Below are 16,324 nucleotides of genomic sequence, written 5' to 3' on the forward strand. Positions count from 1 at the left end.
GCAGCAGCCTACAAAAGCGCTAAGAAGGCACTTGGGGCCAAGATACAGAGGAGTAAACGGAATTCGATCCCTGGGGCCAGGGATACGAAATAGTGATGAAAAAGTTCCATACATCATCGCAAGCGATGGATGAGGCCGGAGTTAAGAATATAGTGGATGCGCTATTTCCCACACACCCACTAAGAGCAGATACAGTGTTCGTCGAGGAACAAGCCGAGGCACTACTCTTTTCGACAGACGAGCTGAAGCTAGCCCTGTGAAAACGAGCCCTGATCTCCTGCTTAACATGTACAACAGCTGCCTTAGGGCCCAGGTCTTCCCAAGCCAATGGAAGAAGGCGAGACTGGTGCTTATACCCNTATAGGAGCAATTGGCGAAGTGGTGGAGGCGATACATAAGGCCGAAGAAGCCTGCCACCAGGCGCGGCCAATAGTGCTGCTAGTCACACTGGACGTCAAGAACGCCTTCAACTCGGCAAGATGGGACGATATGCTGGAGGCCTTGGAACGGTCATTCAAGGTTCCAACATACTTGCTAGATATGATCCGGGACTACCTCAGAGACCGTTGGCTTTTGTACGACACAACACAAGGTCAGAGAAAGAGACGTATAACCGGCGGAGCGGCACAGGGGTCTGTACTTGGCCCGGACCTCTGGAACGCCACGTATGACAGTCTGTTNGCCGGCGAAGCGGCAAAGGCGTCTGTACTTAGCACGGACCTCTGGAACGCCACGTATGACAGTCTGTTGCGCACGGAAATGCCGGAGAGCGCCTTCCTTGTCGCCTTCGCGGACGACGTGGCAGCCGTCATAACAGCAAGAAATGTCCAGCTAGCACAGCTCAAGCTAAACCAGGTCATGCGCAACGTCAGTGGATGGATGAGCGATCACGGTCTGCAATTGGCTACAGCCAAAACGGAGATCGTGCTCCTCACCAGGAAACGGATCCCAACAATTATAAATATAATGGTCGGACCTCAACCCGTGACGACTTCTAGGTCTACAAAATACCTAGGGGTGAAGCTTGACAGCAAACTCACATTCTGGGAACACATCCATGGAGTATGTGAAAAAGCTGCGCAGAGCACGGCGGCTCTAAGCCGGCTGATGGCAAACGTGGGCGGCCCGAAGCCATGCCGCAGGAAGCTTCTGATGACAGCGGTCCAATCGGTGCTCCTGTACGGGCCAGAAATATGGGCCGATGCAATGAAAGTCAAAAAATACCGGATTCAAATGTCTTCGGTCCAGCGCAGAGGGGCACTACGCATTGCTTCTGCATACCGAACAGTGTTCGCGGACGCGGTCCTATTTATTTCTGGCGTCATGCTAATTGAGCTACTTGCTCACGAGCGAAAAGAGATTTACAATCTCAATGCCGAGATAGGTCGAGCAACTGCCGCGGCAAGGGCGCGCGAGAAACTGATCCAGCAGTGGCAACAAAACTGGAACGCGAGCACAAAAGGTCGATGGACACACTCCCTGATAGCCGACCTTCAAACATGGCTGAACAGACCACATGGGGAAGTCGATTTCTACCTGACGCAATTCCTCACCGGTCATGGTTACTTCCGAGAATATCTTCATAGAATGGGAAGGGTGGACTCACCGTTCTGTCACTACTGTGGAAACGTCGAAGATAACGTGTACCACACATTCTTCACCTGCGAACACTTCNGGTGAAATTCGTACTCCGCTGTCTACGGGAGGACGGTTGTCTACTGAGGACACCCGAATGAAACGCCCCTACAAAAGAGCAGCCCCAAGGCTCTAGCAGCGCGCTCCTGCATCTGAAGACATGCAGAATTGCGGTGCCAGATGCGGGATTCTTGCGCGGGCGGTGGGATTTTGGGTTTTAGTGGGTAGCCCAACACGCTTCGGTGGGAGTCCCACACTCGGAGAAGGTAGTATAGAGACTAGTGCCCCCGGCCAGTGCATGAAGCATTTCCCTCTCCTACGAACAAAAAAAATCCTTATCCTTACTAATATTATAAATCCGAAAGTGAGCTTGTTTGTTTGCTACGCTTTCACGCTTTAACTGTTCAACCGATCATCATGAAATTTTGTACACTGCTGTTATTTAGCCCAACTTAAAATATAGGATACATTTAATCTCGATTAGGCAAGAGGGCGCGGCACTTCCCATACAAACAGAATTTTTCAAACTGCATTTCTCAGCAAATATTTTTGGTAGATTACTGGAACTTGGTATGGAGATATATAAAATCATTCTATACTCAGGGATGAGGGCTGCCACCTTTTAAAAAAAATCTAATTCAACTTCAATTAAGGGAGTTATTAATTTGAAAATTATATTTAAAAAATGGATGCCAAGAGGCTTAAAAAAGCTGTAGTTTAATATATTTTGAAAAGGCTTGCCACCTGTTTGAAAAGTAAGTTTAAATTAATTATACGCAAGCCATCTGAAGAATTAATTAATATTGTTAAGAAACCTTTAGTTTTAATGTTTTGAATAATATTGAAGCCTTTCACAAGCGTTGCCACCTTTTTAAAAATTCAAATTAATTAATTTAAATGAAATATAATACTAGCAGACCCGGCGAAGTTCGTCCCGCACAAAATAATTTTTTTTTTATGAAACTTTTTGGTCCAACATTTTCACCAACAATTCACGTTTACGATTTCCATTGGCACGCTCATCGGCTAAGATTATGGTTTGGTGGTCGTTTTCCGCCTTAAATAACCTAACGAAAGCGTCATGCCCGTGATGAAGTTCTTGAAATTCTCTAATTGTGTAACACTTCATAGAACGGTTAATCTCAAATAAATTTGACGAACATTTCCTCTTCACTCCCTGGGGGCAACAATGATCCGGTTTTATAGTAAATCTGTCCAAGAAACTTTATCGTATAGTTGGTGGCAATTTCAAAATGGATGCGTATAATTGTTCTACAGAAATCCAATATACATAGACTTATTTCAATTAAAGTCAAAATAAATTTTTTTTACTTGAATTTATTACACTAAAAGGCGCGCGATGGTTTTGGCGGTTGATTTATCGGTGGTGATTTGAGATTTACCCCTGCAAAACTCAACCCTGGTGCCTCCGAATGAAGCTTTAAGGCATAACAATACTGGCAAAAATCACATACATTGGGCCAATCGTAACACATAAAAATTCGATGGTGCAACAGGTTTATTTATTCTGACATTCACGGCACCTTTTATAACTTGGCGATTATTCGTAATCACTCCTGCGCCACGTGGCAGCTCTTTTTTGCAATAGTATTGCCTTGTGACCCTTATATCACTAAAACCCTGTTTTCAACATTAGTTAGGCCAACTCTGGAATACGGTTCGGTGGTTTGGAATCCAAGGTATCAAAATTACTCAGACAAGACAGAATCAATTCAAAAACAATTCCTACTTTTTGCTTTAAGAAATTTCCGTTGGGATTCTCAATATAACCTCCCACCTTATACGAGCCGATTAAAACTTATTAATCTTCCTACACTTTCCAGCCGCAGGCAAATGCTTGGTCCAATTTTCCGCTTCTTCTGGGCGAAGTTAGCCTTAATGTTCCCTCCCGGGTATCAAGAAACTTTAGTCCCCTATTTCTGAAAGCTTGTAAAACTAATTTTGAATTGCATGACCCACTCCGTTGCTTATGCCAGGATTTTAACTCTCATTCCAGTACGTTTGATATATCAGATCCGCTTTTCAGCATTAATAAATCGATACTGTCTTCTCTCAATAAATGAATCATTAAAATAAAGACATAAAATCGGCTGATGAATTTAGTTCTGTGGCTGAACAGTTTTAGATCTCGACACTTAACAAACTCCTGCCAATCGTGACTCGGCGCAAAAATTTAAAATAAATACTGGTTCCGTACGTCATGCGGACTGCGCCCCTCGTGCGGATGGGCGGGAATGGTGGGTAAAAACCGTTGGGATTATTATTATTATTTACCGTTACCAATACATATTTTGAATATTGGCCAAAGTGGATCATCAATAAGATTTTTAGTAATAACTTAACTCCAGTGCCAACTGGCGGGTGAATTTGTGAATCTACACTATCCAGAGAGTTACACAAAAACACAAAAAAAAATTCGTTCAAAATGCGTCCGAGCATTTAGGAGGATTTCACTCACCAACACACCTACAGATGAATTATATATACGTTTGTACGGCGACACGCCCTCTTTTCAAATAGCCCGATTTTCTCCATGAGTATAAGATTGATTTCACATAAAGCCTATAATAATCCTTGGGCGTCTGAATCAGGTGTCGGAAATTAAAAAAAATTCGGTTCGGCAGTTCTCGAGCTTTTCGAACACAAAAAACGGTTTTCAAAGTATATATTGGTATGAATCGAAATGGTTTTAAATATGTGTCACACAAGAGTGTTAGACGAAAGAGGTTTAAAAAGGTGCCAACTATTTAAAAGGAAAGGAATTAATACAATATCAATCAAAATGATTTTAAATGGCTTAATTTCAAAACTACATGTAAAGGGTTTCCATCTGTTTAAAATCTCAATTGAGTTGAAAAAGTATGAAAAATTAGAAGTTTAAGAAAGTTTTAGTTTGAAAATATTTTGAGGATGGTTGAACAAATTTTAAACCTCCTGTTTTTGAATTGAGTTTTCTTGAAATAAATTTTATTCAATGTAGCACGCAAAAATTTCATACACTCAGCGAAGCGGGTGAGGGCGATCTAGTAAAATAATATTTGTGTAACCCTTTTCTATTTAAAGGGTCACTCTAATAAACCATCGATATTATCGATGGTTGTCTATAAAACTATCGAAAACCATAGATGGTGCCGCTAAAAGCACTACTAAAATTCCACATCAAAAAAATGCATGCAAAAAAAATGTTTGCGTTCATTTATTTTTAAGATATACAAAAACGACAGTCTGGCAAGCCTTATTCTCTCACCGCTACCAATTTCCATAAGGCCGTGACTTAAGAACCTAAAATGTACAGGTTCTTAAGTTTCTTACAGTAAGTTAAGTTTTAACTAACCGCCAACACAGTTTCTCATATAACAGGTTGGCCAAAATATTAAGTTAAATTAAGTTACGGAAATTAAGTCCAGACTAACTGAGCTGATAAAATGTAGGTAATACCCCGGGTAAATTTCGAATTAACGAGTTGATCCGGATCAACGCTGCCGTTTGTTTATACTTATGTATTCTGGCTACGATGAGAATGGCAACTAAGCAATTGTCATTTCACATACATTTTGTCGTCTGTTGTTCAACGACATGGTATAAAACAGCCATACCCAGCGCTGGCAGAACTCCATAACCAAGTGCAAAAAACTTTTCCACCGCTGAGAATGCCTTTATAAAACGATAAGAGTTATTGTTATTTATGGCCTTATAACAATTCTTTTCAACAAGTCTATTGAGCTTGAGGCCCTTTATAATGAAAAAATTGTGTTGAAACCAGCGATAATTCACAAAAAGGTAGAAGGTATAGCTGCTATTTCGCAGATCACCACATTTCCTCATCAGACTTTTACAACCACCGTCACTGGAATATGAACCAGCGACCTCGGATTACAAAGACAAAGGTCTACCCACTTTTTGCACTTTTTCATGTATTAACCCAACTACAATCAAGCGAAGCTATAGTTTTAAAGAGTATGCAAAAGGACCAGGTTGCATACTAGTAACTTGTTATGCTGACCTGGACCACTTCAAGCGCAAAAATCTGATATACATATGTGTTTAACACCAGAAAATGCATTTTAAACAAGATATTTTGCTATTTAAATATAAAATTACATTTAAAAATTATCAAATATTCGTTTTATAAAAAATCTTATGAAATTAAGTTTATGGTCCAAAAGGAGTAGTTGTCTAGGTGGTCCCATGTTATGCAGCGGTGGACCAGAAGTGGGCCCATGTAATGCAGCGTTGGACCAGAGGTGGTCAGGTCCAATGACATCGCAATGTTAATGAAACGTATTTTCTCCATATGTCTGAACCATTTTGGTTACTAGTGTTGGTTACAATGAATCGTGGTCCTGTGCTAGTAAATAACCTAGTCCCACTTTTTGCAGGGTATTTACACTTGATCATGTGGTTGATGTTTTAGTTGCTTTTTGCTAATATTTTATTTTTACACTTGATCATGTGGTTGTTTGTTTTGTTGGTTTTTATACCCGAGCCCACTTGTGCACAAGGGTATATTAATTTTGTTCACATAACGGTTGTTTGTAACAGCCAAAACGAATCGAGATAGATATAGACAAATGTATACATAAATGATCAGAATGAAAAGAGAAATCGATTAAGCGGTGACTGTCTGTCCGTCCGTCCGTCTGTCCGTCCGTCCGTCTGTGCACACGATAACTCGAGTAAAAATTGAGATATCTTAACGAAACTTGGTACGTGCACTTCTTTCGGGCGTAGGACGGATGGTATTGAAAATGGGCAAAATCGGACAATAACCACGCCTACTTCCCATATAACGGTAATTTTCAGAAATACGAAAACTGCGATATTTTAGTAACTACTGAAGATAATTCACTCAAAATTGATATTTACAATAATTTTTAGACGAAAAATAAGAATATTATAAATTTTTGGAAAATGGGCGTAGCCACGCCCACTTATGGTTACATGTGTATATCTTGGTAACCGCTGCACCAATTTCTTCCAAACTTGGCACAGTTGTTGGCCTTCGCATAACATACCAAATGGCCGAAAATTTTTAAAATCGCTCAATAACCACGCCTACTTCCCATATAACGGTAATTTTCAGAAATACGAAAACTGCGATATTTTAGTAACTACTCGAGATTATTCACTCAAAATTTATATTTATAATAAGCTTTAGACGAAAAATAAGAATATTATAAATTTTTGGAAAATGGGCGTAGCCACGCCCACTTATGGTTACATGTGTATTACTTGGTAACCGCTTCACCAATTTCTTCAAAACTTGGCGCAGTTGTTGGCCTGGGTACAGCATACTAAATGGCTGAAAATTTCAAATATCGGACAATAACCACGCCTACATCCCATATAACGGTAATTTAGAGAAATACAAAATCTTCGATAAATCAGAAAATATTAAAGCTAATTTATTCAAAATTGATGCTTGCAACAATTCTTTACCAAGAAATACGTTTATGGTAAAATTTTGAAAAATGGGAGTGGCACCGCCCGCTTATGATCACATATATGTATATCGGTAACCGTTATACTAATTTGTACCAATCTCGGTACTTTTATTGTCCTTGCCACATAAAAGCAAAACGTTGAAAATTATTGAAATCGGACTAAAATTACGGCCGCTTTTCATATAACGGTAAATTTCAGAAATGCTTGAAACTGGAATATTTCGAAATTTAAGGACGCTAATTTACTCAAAATTTATACACCCCGTCTTACCATCTATCGGTAGCGGAAAGGTGAAAAAACATATATTTTATACTTGCGCCGGGTATTTAATGTTCGGCTCCGCCCGAACTTAGACTTTCTTACTTGTTGTTAATATTTTCTATTATTAGAATGTTTAACTGTTAGGTGTGCTCGTCCTTAAGTTATTTGTTTTTGTTATTTATAGCCTTATAACAATTACATTCAAAAATTTTATTGAGCTTGAGGCCGTTTATAATGAATTGTGTAGAAAACAACAATAGTTTACATCAATGTTTAGTGGACGGTGTTATAAGCAGAACGTATTTGTATAAGTAAAGTTATAACATGGGTCTTCACACCTGCTAATTGGTACTTGGTAAACTGATATTTGGTACTCGGTAATTTTATCAACTGTGAACGTCCTTTTCAGCTTTTTTTTGTTACTCTGGTAAACCATGTTTATCAACAGCTGATTCGTAGCTTTTTAAAAAAATAAATACATTGTAACAGAAAAGTCAAGGAATTTTACTTACTCATAAATATGCCTTATGTCTTTCGGCAGCGGGCGGATCTAAAATTGGATAATTATCGAACAGCTGATTGCAGTTTACCAACTCCCAGAAACATTTTCAAGCTTCCACCACGATAACTCGGTGACCGGTAAACCGATAGTAAAATAACTTTACACAAACAAAATACATGCGGAAAAATTATCGAACGCCGAATTACCGAGTACCACGCTCGGTGTGAAGACCCTAAATGTGTTAAGGCTAAATGTACTCACTGGTATTTTAAACATGGTGTCGACATCAAAATAATCACTTTTATGGTCCATTGTAACAGAATAAGGCGCAGCACCCAAATTGCGAACAGTGCGAGTTGAAATCAAGAACATAATAGATACAAACGTAACAGCGGATATTATAACTAGTGAGTCAGCACTGGTTAGCCAATCGCAAAGAATCCACGAGCCTCGCCACATATTAACACATACTATACCAAATAAAGCTGTATAACTGCGCGATATTACGTAATAGGTGAGACGGCGGTTATCCGGATTTATGTAATTTCGAAACATAGATTGCGTAACTGTAAAAAAAAAATGTCCCAAACCGCCGATCAGAAAAGACATCAGCGCAGAAAGCGGAATGCTTCGCGGGAACATCAATATACCCATTAGTTCCCAAGTTCCGCGCCAATAGGCAATTACGCAAGGAGCAACTATGACACATGATAGCACTGCATCCAGTATTTCGAGAAATAATTCATGTAGACTTTTAATGCTTTTATTTTGGTTGAAGTTACCGCTGTTATTATTATGTAGCGACTTCCTGTTTGTTGATGACGGCTCTTTTGTTTCATCACTTAACATTATTGAATAAAAGCGTCAAAGCACACAATACCCAAGGTCTTGCAGAAGAGTTGTCTTTAAATATTTACAGGTTTTCAGAATAGCATATGTTTTTCGGGGTATTCTATGTTATTTATTTGGGTGTTAATGAGATTCGCTGAAAGGCAAGTATTATAATTGCAATCCTCAAGAAATCACTCCAATATTCCATTTATGTATATCGTACTAAGAGAAATTATAAGTCGCAACATACCATATGTACCCTGCAAACCATTTTTTCAGAGTATTCTGAACTGTAGAGAAATTTTAAAGAACTCGTTAAGATCTCATCAGATTTTTTGCCGAATTTTCTAATATGAAATAAACTGTGCACACTTCGATTCTTTTATGAAATTTCGGAAGAAAATCGGGAAAGCAATGACAACAGTGCTGCGATAGGAGAAATTTCTTGTAGAATTTTTTCAGAATTTTCTTTATTTTTCGTACAGAAATTTCTTAACGAGCTCGCGTCAACAACTTCATACAATTTTCCTTCGTAAAAAAATCGTTACAGAAATGAGAAATTCCTAAAGATTTCGTTAAGATGGGAATTTTGGATTACAGGGTATGTATGTAGATATATACATATGTATGTATTTTAGGCATTTCCATCAATATTTTTTCTTTGCCCTTTTCTATACATACATATATGTATGCACCTTTATATTTGTATATCAATGTTTGTGGTTATTGTTGTGTATCAAACGTCCAGCGTTTATATTCCTCTCAGCTCACTAAATAATTGTAGTTACGGTGTTAGCGGCCAAGACGTTAAATATGAACTGTTTTCAAATCATCGTTATCTGAAGTGCAGACATCTGTAAGATCGTATAAATAAAAATAAGTCTGTCAACTAATTGTTTTATTATGCCTGATGATTGCTAGACACATAATCGCCGTAAGTGTTCGTGTATTTTATTTACTTTTTCAGCGCAAAACCCTATTATGAAGATATACAATTTTCATATGTGCATACATAAATATTGGTTTAAAATATGTGAACAAAACTTTTAATAAATATGTATGCACATGTTTTACAAAAATCTATTAGTGAAAAAATTACAATGGTTTCTTTAAAAAAATTAAATTTAGATGCCTCATGGATGCATAAGAATTTAGCACATATTTTATCACAACGACTGATGTTTGTTACTGCGGCATATATGTATGTATGTACCCTGCAGGGAAAGCTACCAGTTGTGAACTAGAGTGCTACCAGTTTGCGTTTAAGCCCAACTTGTAGTTCCTTTTTCAATGTTAGCGACTGGTATTTTTAATATGGCGGTGTCATAGGAGGTGTCAATTGTCCGCTCCTGCATCAGAACCATACCAGTAGAAATACTAGTAGCATCACTCCAGTTGACGGGATATTCAGCCAATTCATCCCCCGTGAAAAGCATAAGTATACCATTTTGTTCGCGGCTCTGCAACAGTGGCAATGGCCGACAGAGCAAAGCTCTGGCCAGTGATGCCAGATTGTGGGTAATTTCCCCATTTGAGGGATATTTTGCAACAAAAATTATTAAAAGGAAAAAACGGACATTTCAAATAAAAAAGGGATTTTCTTTTGACACAGTTATTGATGAATAATTGATCAAAATTCAAGAATATTCGACACTCTTACGTAATTAATCGTTCTGAAGATGTGATATGGAGTAATACTATGTACATATATGTATTAAAAATTATAAGGACAACTTGAAAAATTTTCTCACGTTAACCAAACCAAGCGCTGAGTAAAAGGAGTCTTTTCAATTGTAACTGGTGTTTCATGTAAAAATCGGAACAAATTATCTGATGAAATGTTAAATAGCACATGTATGTGCTTCAATTTTAAGTCACCAAAAATCATATTCGCTTACACAATGCTAATAATTTGTAACAATGATAGTTTGAAGAATTTCCAATAAGTAATAGAGCTGCAAAACTATCGATGGTGGCGCCATTCCATAGTTTCGATGGTTTGAAAAATACTATCGATATTTTCGATAGTATCGTATACTATCGTATTGTATATGTTCATATGTACATATATAGGCGAACTTCAACTCCAAACAAAATACATATCTACAATATATAATACATACACATGTAATGTACAACATAACGTAACAAAGCATTAGATTTAATTGACAATAGTCAAACTACATAACATAGACCTAAAATTTCTACAGAGAAAGTACAAATTTGAGATCGATGTTAAGCGGTCGTTATTCATATATCCACATATATACATATATTACCCTTCATATAAAGTCGGGCCTATTACATGCGCCCACGATTTTCATTTTCAATCTCATAAATTGTTTATAATGACTTTTGCTAAAATTTCAAAATCAAAAGTTATCAAACCAAATTCTATGGGACTGAGAATTATTATTTTCTAATTTTTAGTCCATTTATATTGGTTGTATATTAAAAGGTTTTTTTTTTCATATTAATTATTATCTACTTTTTAGTCTTGTCTGTATAAAACTTTACAATAGATAATCAAAAATTTCAACCATTTTAATAGATTTGGTGCACACACATGTATATATATATGTATTTACATACATACGAGCACCAATTAATTTCATTTAAAGAAATGGCGTGTCGTCCATTTCCGCTGTAGCACACGTAGTGCATAGGGCGACATCTACCTCTCAACCGACGAGGACTTTTTTGTAGGAACTTTGCAAAGCAAAGATTTTATAGTTAGAAATGGTATCTGGACACACAACATTGCAAGTTGATAAAAGCGTTGTAAAATGAGAATGTGTGCGTGAGTTTGATCTTTGAATTTTTAAGTTATGTTGATGGCAAACGTCAGACTGCCTCTCTTTGGTTTTACCTTGTTATGTTTTAATCATGGTTCAGAGTCGGCGTAAAACTTTAGATCCCTCCCCTTTGTGTGACAACATAAAGCGCACCCCACAAGTCGGAGGAGAAGCTCGGCCAAAGACTGACATATGTGTAAGCGCCAATCTGTTATTATTATTTTATATGAATGTTACTTCTTTTTTACTGAAATATGTATGTATATGTTTTGAATTCGTTGAGAATTTTGTGGGATCAATTTTTAAGATGTGGGTAATTGAGGGAGTTTTTCCCCGATTTTCGTGAGATTTTTAACAGAGAACTTCTGGCATCACTGGCTCTGGCTCTCCATTCCATTTTCATTTAATTTTTTTTATTGTATTTCAGTATTAGGTATTTTCCTAATGAAATTAAATTTACAATCATTAGTTTATATTTAAGTGGTTGAAATAATTGACTTACTTTACTTTATCACCACCATACGGACACGAACCTGAGATTCCGTTACCAGATTCGTTAGTCTTCACTCGCACCACAGCCGACAGTTGAGAGGAATGCAATTAACTGCAATTTAGTTTTGTTTTTGGCGATTCAAAGACAGATGTCGCTGATCGCAAAAGTTGTTCGAAATCGTCGAAATGGTAGGCCGTCCCTTTAGCACATACTAGTTAATGAACTGGTAGTTTTACTGGCTGGTTTGGCATTTCACAGCGGATAACTGGTATAATTATAGTTCATGACGAACTATGACTTTCCTATTGAATACCACTTGTTTACTTTTTTGTACGAGGAACTGGTAAAAGTACAGTTCATAACGAACTGATACGACTTCTATCCTTAAATAATAGTCCATGAACTGGAATTTGTGCTTACTTGTTCAGCTTTTCACTGCAGGGTACATACAGTCAGTCAATAAAGCTTAGGTACAGCGAATTTTTTACAATACGGGCAACTATTTTTTAAATATTTTATTTTTCGCAATTTTTTTTGTAAAAATATGGTTAATTCTACAACAAAAACCCCAAATTTCAAAGTTCCAATCATTGTGCAAAATTAAAGAAAATTCTGCAAAATTGCATTCAAATATTCCGCTTTTTATTTACGCTCTGTACAAAAAGTTGAGTATGCGATTTTTTAGCCCATTCAATTTTAGTATAACAAAGTGCAAGTTTGAGGTAGGTAGGACTTACCATTGATTTTTAGGAATTTGTTTTTTGTTGAAGGTGTCGCTCATATTCTCCATATAAAATAATGTTTGATAATTTTTGTATATGGAAAAAGTGTGCGACACCTTCGACAAAAACAAATTCCCAAAAATCAATGGTAAGTTCTAGCTTCCTCATACTTGCACTTTATTATACTAAAATTGAATAGGCTAAAAAACAGCATACTGAACTTTTTTCTAGTAAATAAAAAGTGCAATATTTGAATGAAATTTTGCAGAATTTTCTTTAATTTTGCACAAGGTTTGGAATTTTAAAATTTGGGGGCTTTGTTGTAGAATTAACCATATTTTTACAAAAAATTTGCGAAAAATAAAATATTTAAAAAATAGTTGCCCGTATTGTAAAAAATTCGCTGCACCTAAACTTTATTGACTGACTGTACATACATATGTATCTACATAAATGTAAATGGGTAGCTTTGATTCTCGTTTGCGTTAGTATTGTTATCTGGTAATCTGGAAATATAGAAAAGGTTATATAATTAAATTTTTTATTACAAAATCGCGGAAAATACAGTCTAAATATATATATATACAACCGAGCTGTGAAAATTGCAATTATTTTGTTTAGCAAGCAATTCTTGTTGTGAAAATTACAATTTACGTTAATTTGACAGAAATTGAATGCAATCAATTTAAATGTAAGCACTTCTGATTACAATCAGATCGAAATAAAATCACTGATTCACCAAATGTTTTTCGATTGCAATCCAATTTTAATGAAATTTTTTATCGAACTGGTTCAAAACAATAGAAAAAGGGATGCAGAACGAACTAGATCTCATCTGGCGAACTTTGAAACTACTGAAAAATGGATGCAGCGGGGGGCTTGTTTACTTTAAACAGATTTTTGCTTGGCGGATTTTTCGTTCAAATACGCTTTCAGTCTGTACGTCGCAGATGCGTTTTCATAGTTTGGTAATACAAAACTAATATTTGTGTTAACATCTTAACATTTTGGGACCTTCTGAAATATAGCCAATAACAGTCAGCACCTCTGCAAATTCGGCTACAGCCAAAGGTATCTAAACGTGTTTTCAAATGCACAATTTAATTTACATTCATTCAAACAAATTTGATTTTAGATTGAAAATACATTTCTCTGCAAATAATTAAAAATTGCTACCATGTAACCCAAAAAGAAAACATCTTGTTACTTGTTTCGTTTACAACTGGTTCGAAACTATAGAAAATGGGGTGCAAAGCGAACTAGATCCCAAATGTCGAATTTAGGACTGGTTCTGAACTATAGAAAAGGTAATGCAGCGGGGGCAATTTGCAATTCCTATGACATCGCTGTGTTAAATTCGCCAGTTGTTTGCATGTAAAAGAGATTTATCGCGAACTAGTAGTGATTCTAAATGTACTAGAAGCGCACCAGTTCAAAACTAGAGATTTTCCCCACAGGGATATGTATGTAAATATACATATCTGTGGTCACAAGCAATAACCGTCTAAGTCGACTTAAGGAAGAACGGAGTTATGTATGCTATCGTAATCTTCAACCATTATCCCATGCGTATGTGAAATCGACATCTCGCCAGCTAGGCTACTTAAAAAGCTATAAGCGAAAATATTTTTCTTTCCTCATAAGGCTAACATTACAATCCAAAAGTTTAAAACATTTTTTCTCGAATTCAGGTTTTTCGACTTAGGCGGTTATTGCTTATGACCACAGATATAATGAGCGACAAAATGATACGGTCATCTCAATATTAGCATATCATAAGGAAACGGGAATACTTTCTGTAGGGTAACCTTATTATTCAAATTCTACATCCAAATTAGTGAGAACACGTATAGTATACTTATTGCGGCAAACTACATCAAAAACAGTTTTTACCAAAATCAAAAAGTCAGGGTTTTGTGTTTTATGAAGAAATTTGCCAAAAAATTAAGAAAACGAAAAAAACAAGTTTTTTACACTTGTTCAAATTTTTCTTAACCCTTAATTAGGCGCATGGGGTCATTGCCATTTCAAGTTGAAAAAAATGTCTTGGAGCTCTTGGAGCGTGCTCGCGCTCTTTCTAGCTTCCTAACAGAGGGAACAAATTCTGATAGGATGCGACGCACATGCGAGACACACTATCTGGGGGAGTCCCATGATAAACAGCAGAGGTGAGTCTCTCTTACACTTTATATTAAATACTAACCTGAATATATGCAATAAAGGAGACAGTCCGACCTTTATATTTCTCAGCTCCGAAAGATTTGCGGGATGGGAAGAGGTACTGGACTTAACCCTAGCAACAGATGGTATTGTCGTCGATGACTGGAGAGTATCCAGTGAAACATCCATGTCGGATCATTGTTGGATACTCTTCAGCATTCGCGGAAAGCCCACTACCTCTTCCCTATTTCAGAATCCGAGAAGAACAATATGGTCAAAATTTATCAGGCTAACGTCAGGTAACCTAGACAGTAGTAAATCAAAGGAGATTAAAACTGCTGTAGAACTAGACAATACAGTAGATAAGCTGGAAGAAACTCTAGCCATATCTTTTAAAAAATCCACACCAGTAAGCGTCCTTAAGAAAAAATCCCCTCCATGGTGGACGGGGGAGCTTAGGGAGCACAGGTCACATCTCAGAAAAATCTTTAACGAGTGCTACAGAACAAAATTGTGGCAGCCATACAAAGATGAATTAAGGCAGTACAAAAAATTAGTAAAGAAAGCTAAAGAGTACTCTTGGCAGTCCTATTGCGCCAGACTAAGCAAAGTTTTATCCAAGGAACACACCAACCCCAACCTTATTAAGAGAAAGGACGTGCATGGACCAGGACAACGGAGGAATCACTAGAGACTATCATAAAAATACAGACTTTCCTGGCTGCGACAGGAGGCCAAAAACATGGCCTCATACAAATCGTCGGCAACTCTCAAACGAGTTACTCGATTCAATCGTAGACAAGGAAAAAATTTAGTTCGCTATAAATAAATTCTACCCATACAAATCCTCTGGCCCAGATGGCGTCATTCCGATAATGCTCCAGAAATTACAGGAGCCTATGGTATCCTGGCTGGAAAGGGTCTACAAAGCCAGTATCAGCGTGACATACATTACCAAAAGCTGCAAAAGAGTCAAAGTTGTCTTCATACCTAAACCGGGAAGAAGAAATCACGAAAAAGCAAAAGACTTCCGACCAATAAGTCTTATATCTTTCCTGCTAAAGGTACTGGAAAGACTTTTAGACCTACATATTAGGCTTTTTCTGGGAAATTCCAAACTTTCCAAAGCTCAACATGCATACATTAAGGGCAGATCTACTGAAACTGCCCTTCATGAAGTCGTGGGCACCATAGAAAAATCACTCCATTACAAGCAGTACACTTTGGCGGCATTCCTCGACATAACAGTCGAAGCAATTGTTCGATCTCTTATGAAGGTGATTCCCACCGGACCACATATTCGAGTGGATCGAACAAATGCTCAGAAACAGAATCATAATTTCAACCATTGGTTCAGTAACGCTATCCCGTTATGCAAATAGAGGCACTCCCCAAGGGGGAGTTCTGTCTCCGCTACTATGTGTGGTGGTACTGAACGACATTCTACTGGATCTCAACA

The 16,324-nt window shown here is 37.3% G+C and overlaps 1 protein-coding gene across 1 annotated transcript in view; it reads right to left on the minus strand.

Moving 5' to 3' along the window:
* fusl (transmembrane protein fuseless) overlaps nt 1-13,185 on the minus strand; it is a 70,826-nt gene extending 57,641 nt beyond the window's left edge. Inside the window, exons 1-3 of the mRNA XM_017612464.1 lie at nt 13,143-13,185; nt 12,404-12,418; nt 8,126-8,849 (exon numbers count right to left, since the gene is read on the minus strand). Coding sequence (XP_017467953.1) covers nt 8,126-8,713 — 588 coding nt within the window. The 5' untranslated portion in view covers nt 8,714-8,849; nt 12,404-12,418; nt 13,143-13,185. The remainder of the gene's footprint in view (nt 1-8,125; nt 8,850-12,403; nt 12,419-13,142) is intronic.
* Between the last annotated feature and the right edge of the window lie 3,139 nt (nt 13,186-16,324).

Source organism: Rhagoletis zephyria, unplaced genomic scaffold (genome assembly GCF_001687245.7).
Source record: "Rhagoletis zephyria isolate East Lansing unplaced genomic scaffold, Rhagoletis_zephyria_1.1 Rzeph_scaffold_00546, whole genome shotgun sequence".
Lineage (NCBI taxonomy): Eukaryota > Metazoa > Arthropoda > Insecta > Diptera > Tephritidae > Rhagoletis > Rhagoletis zephyria.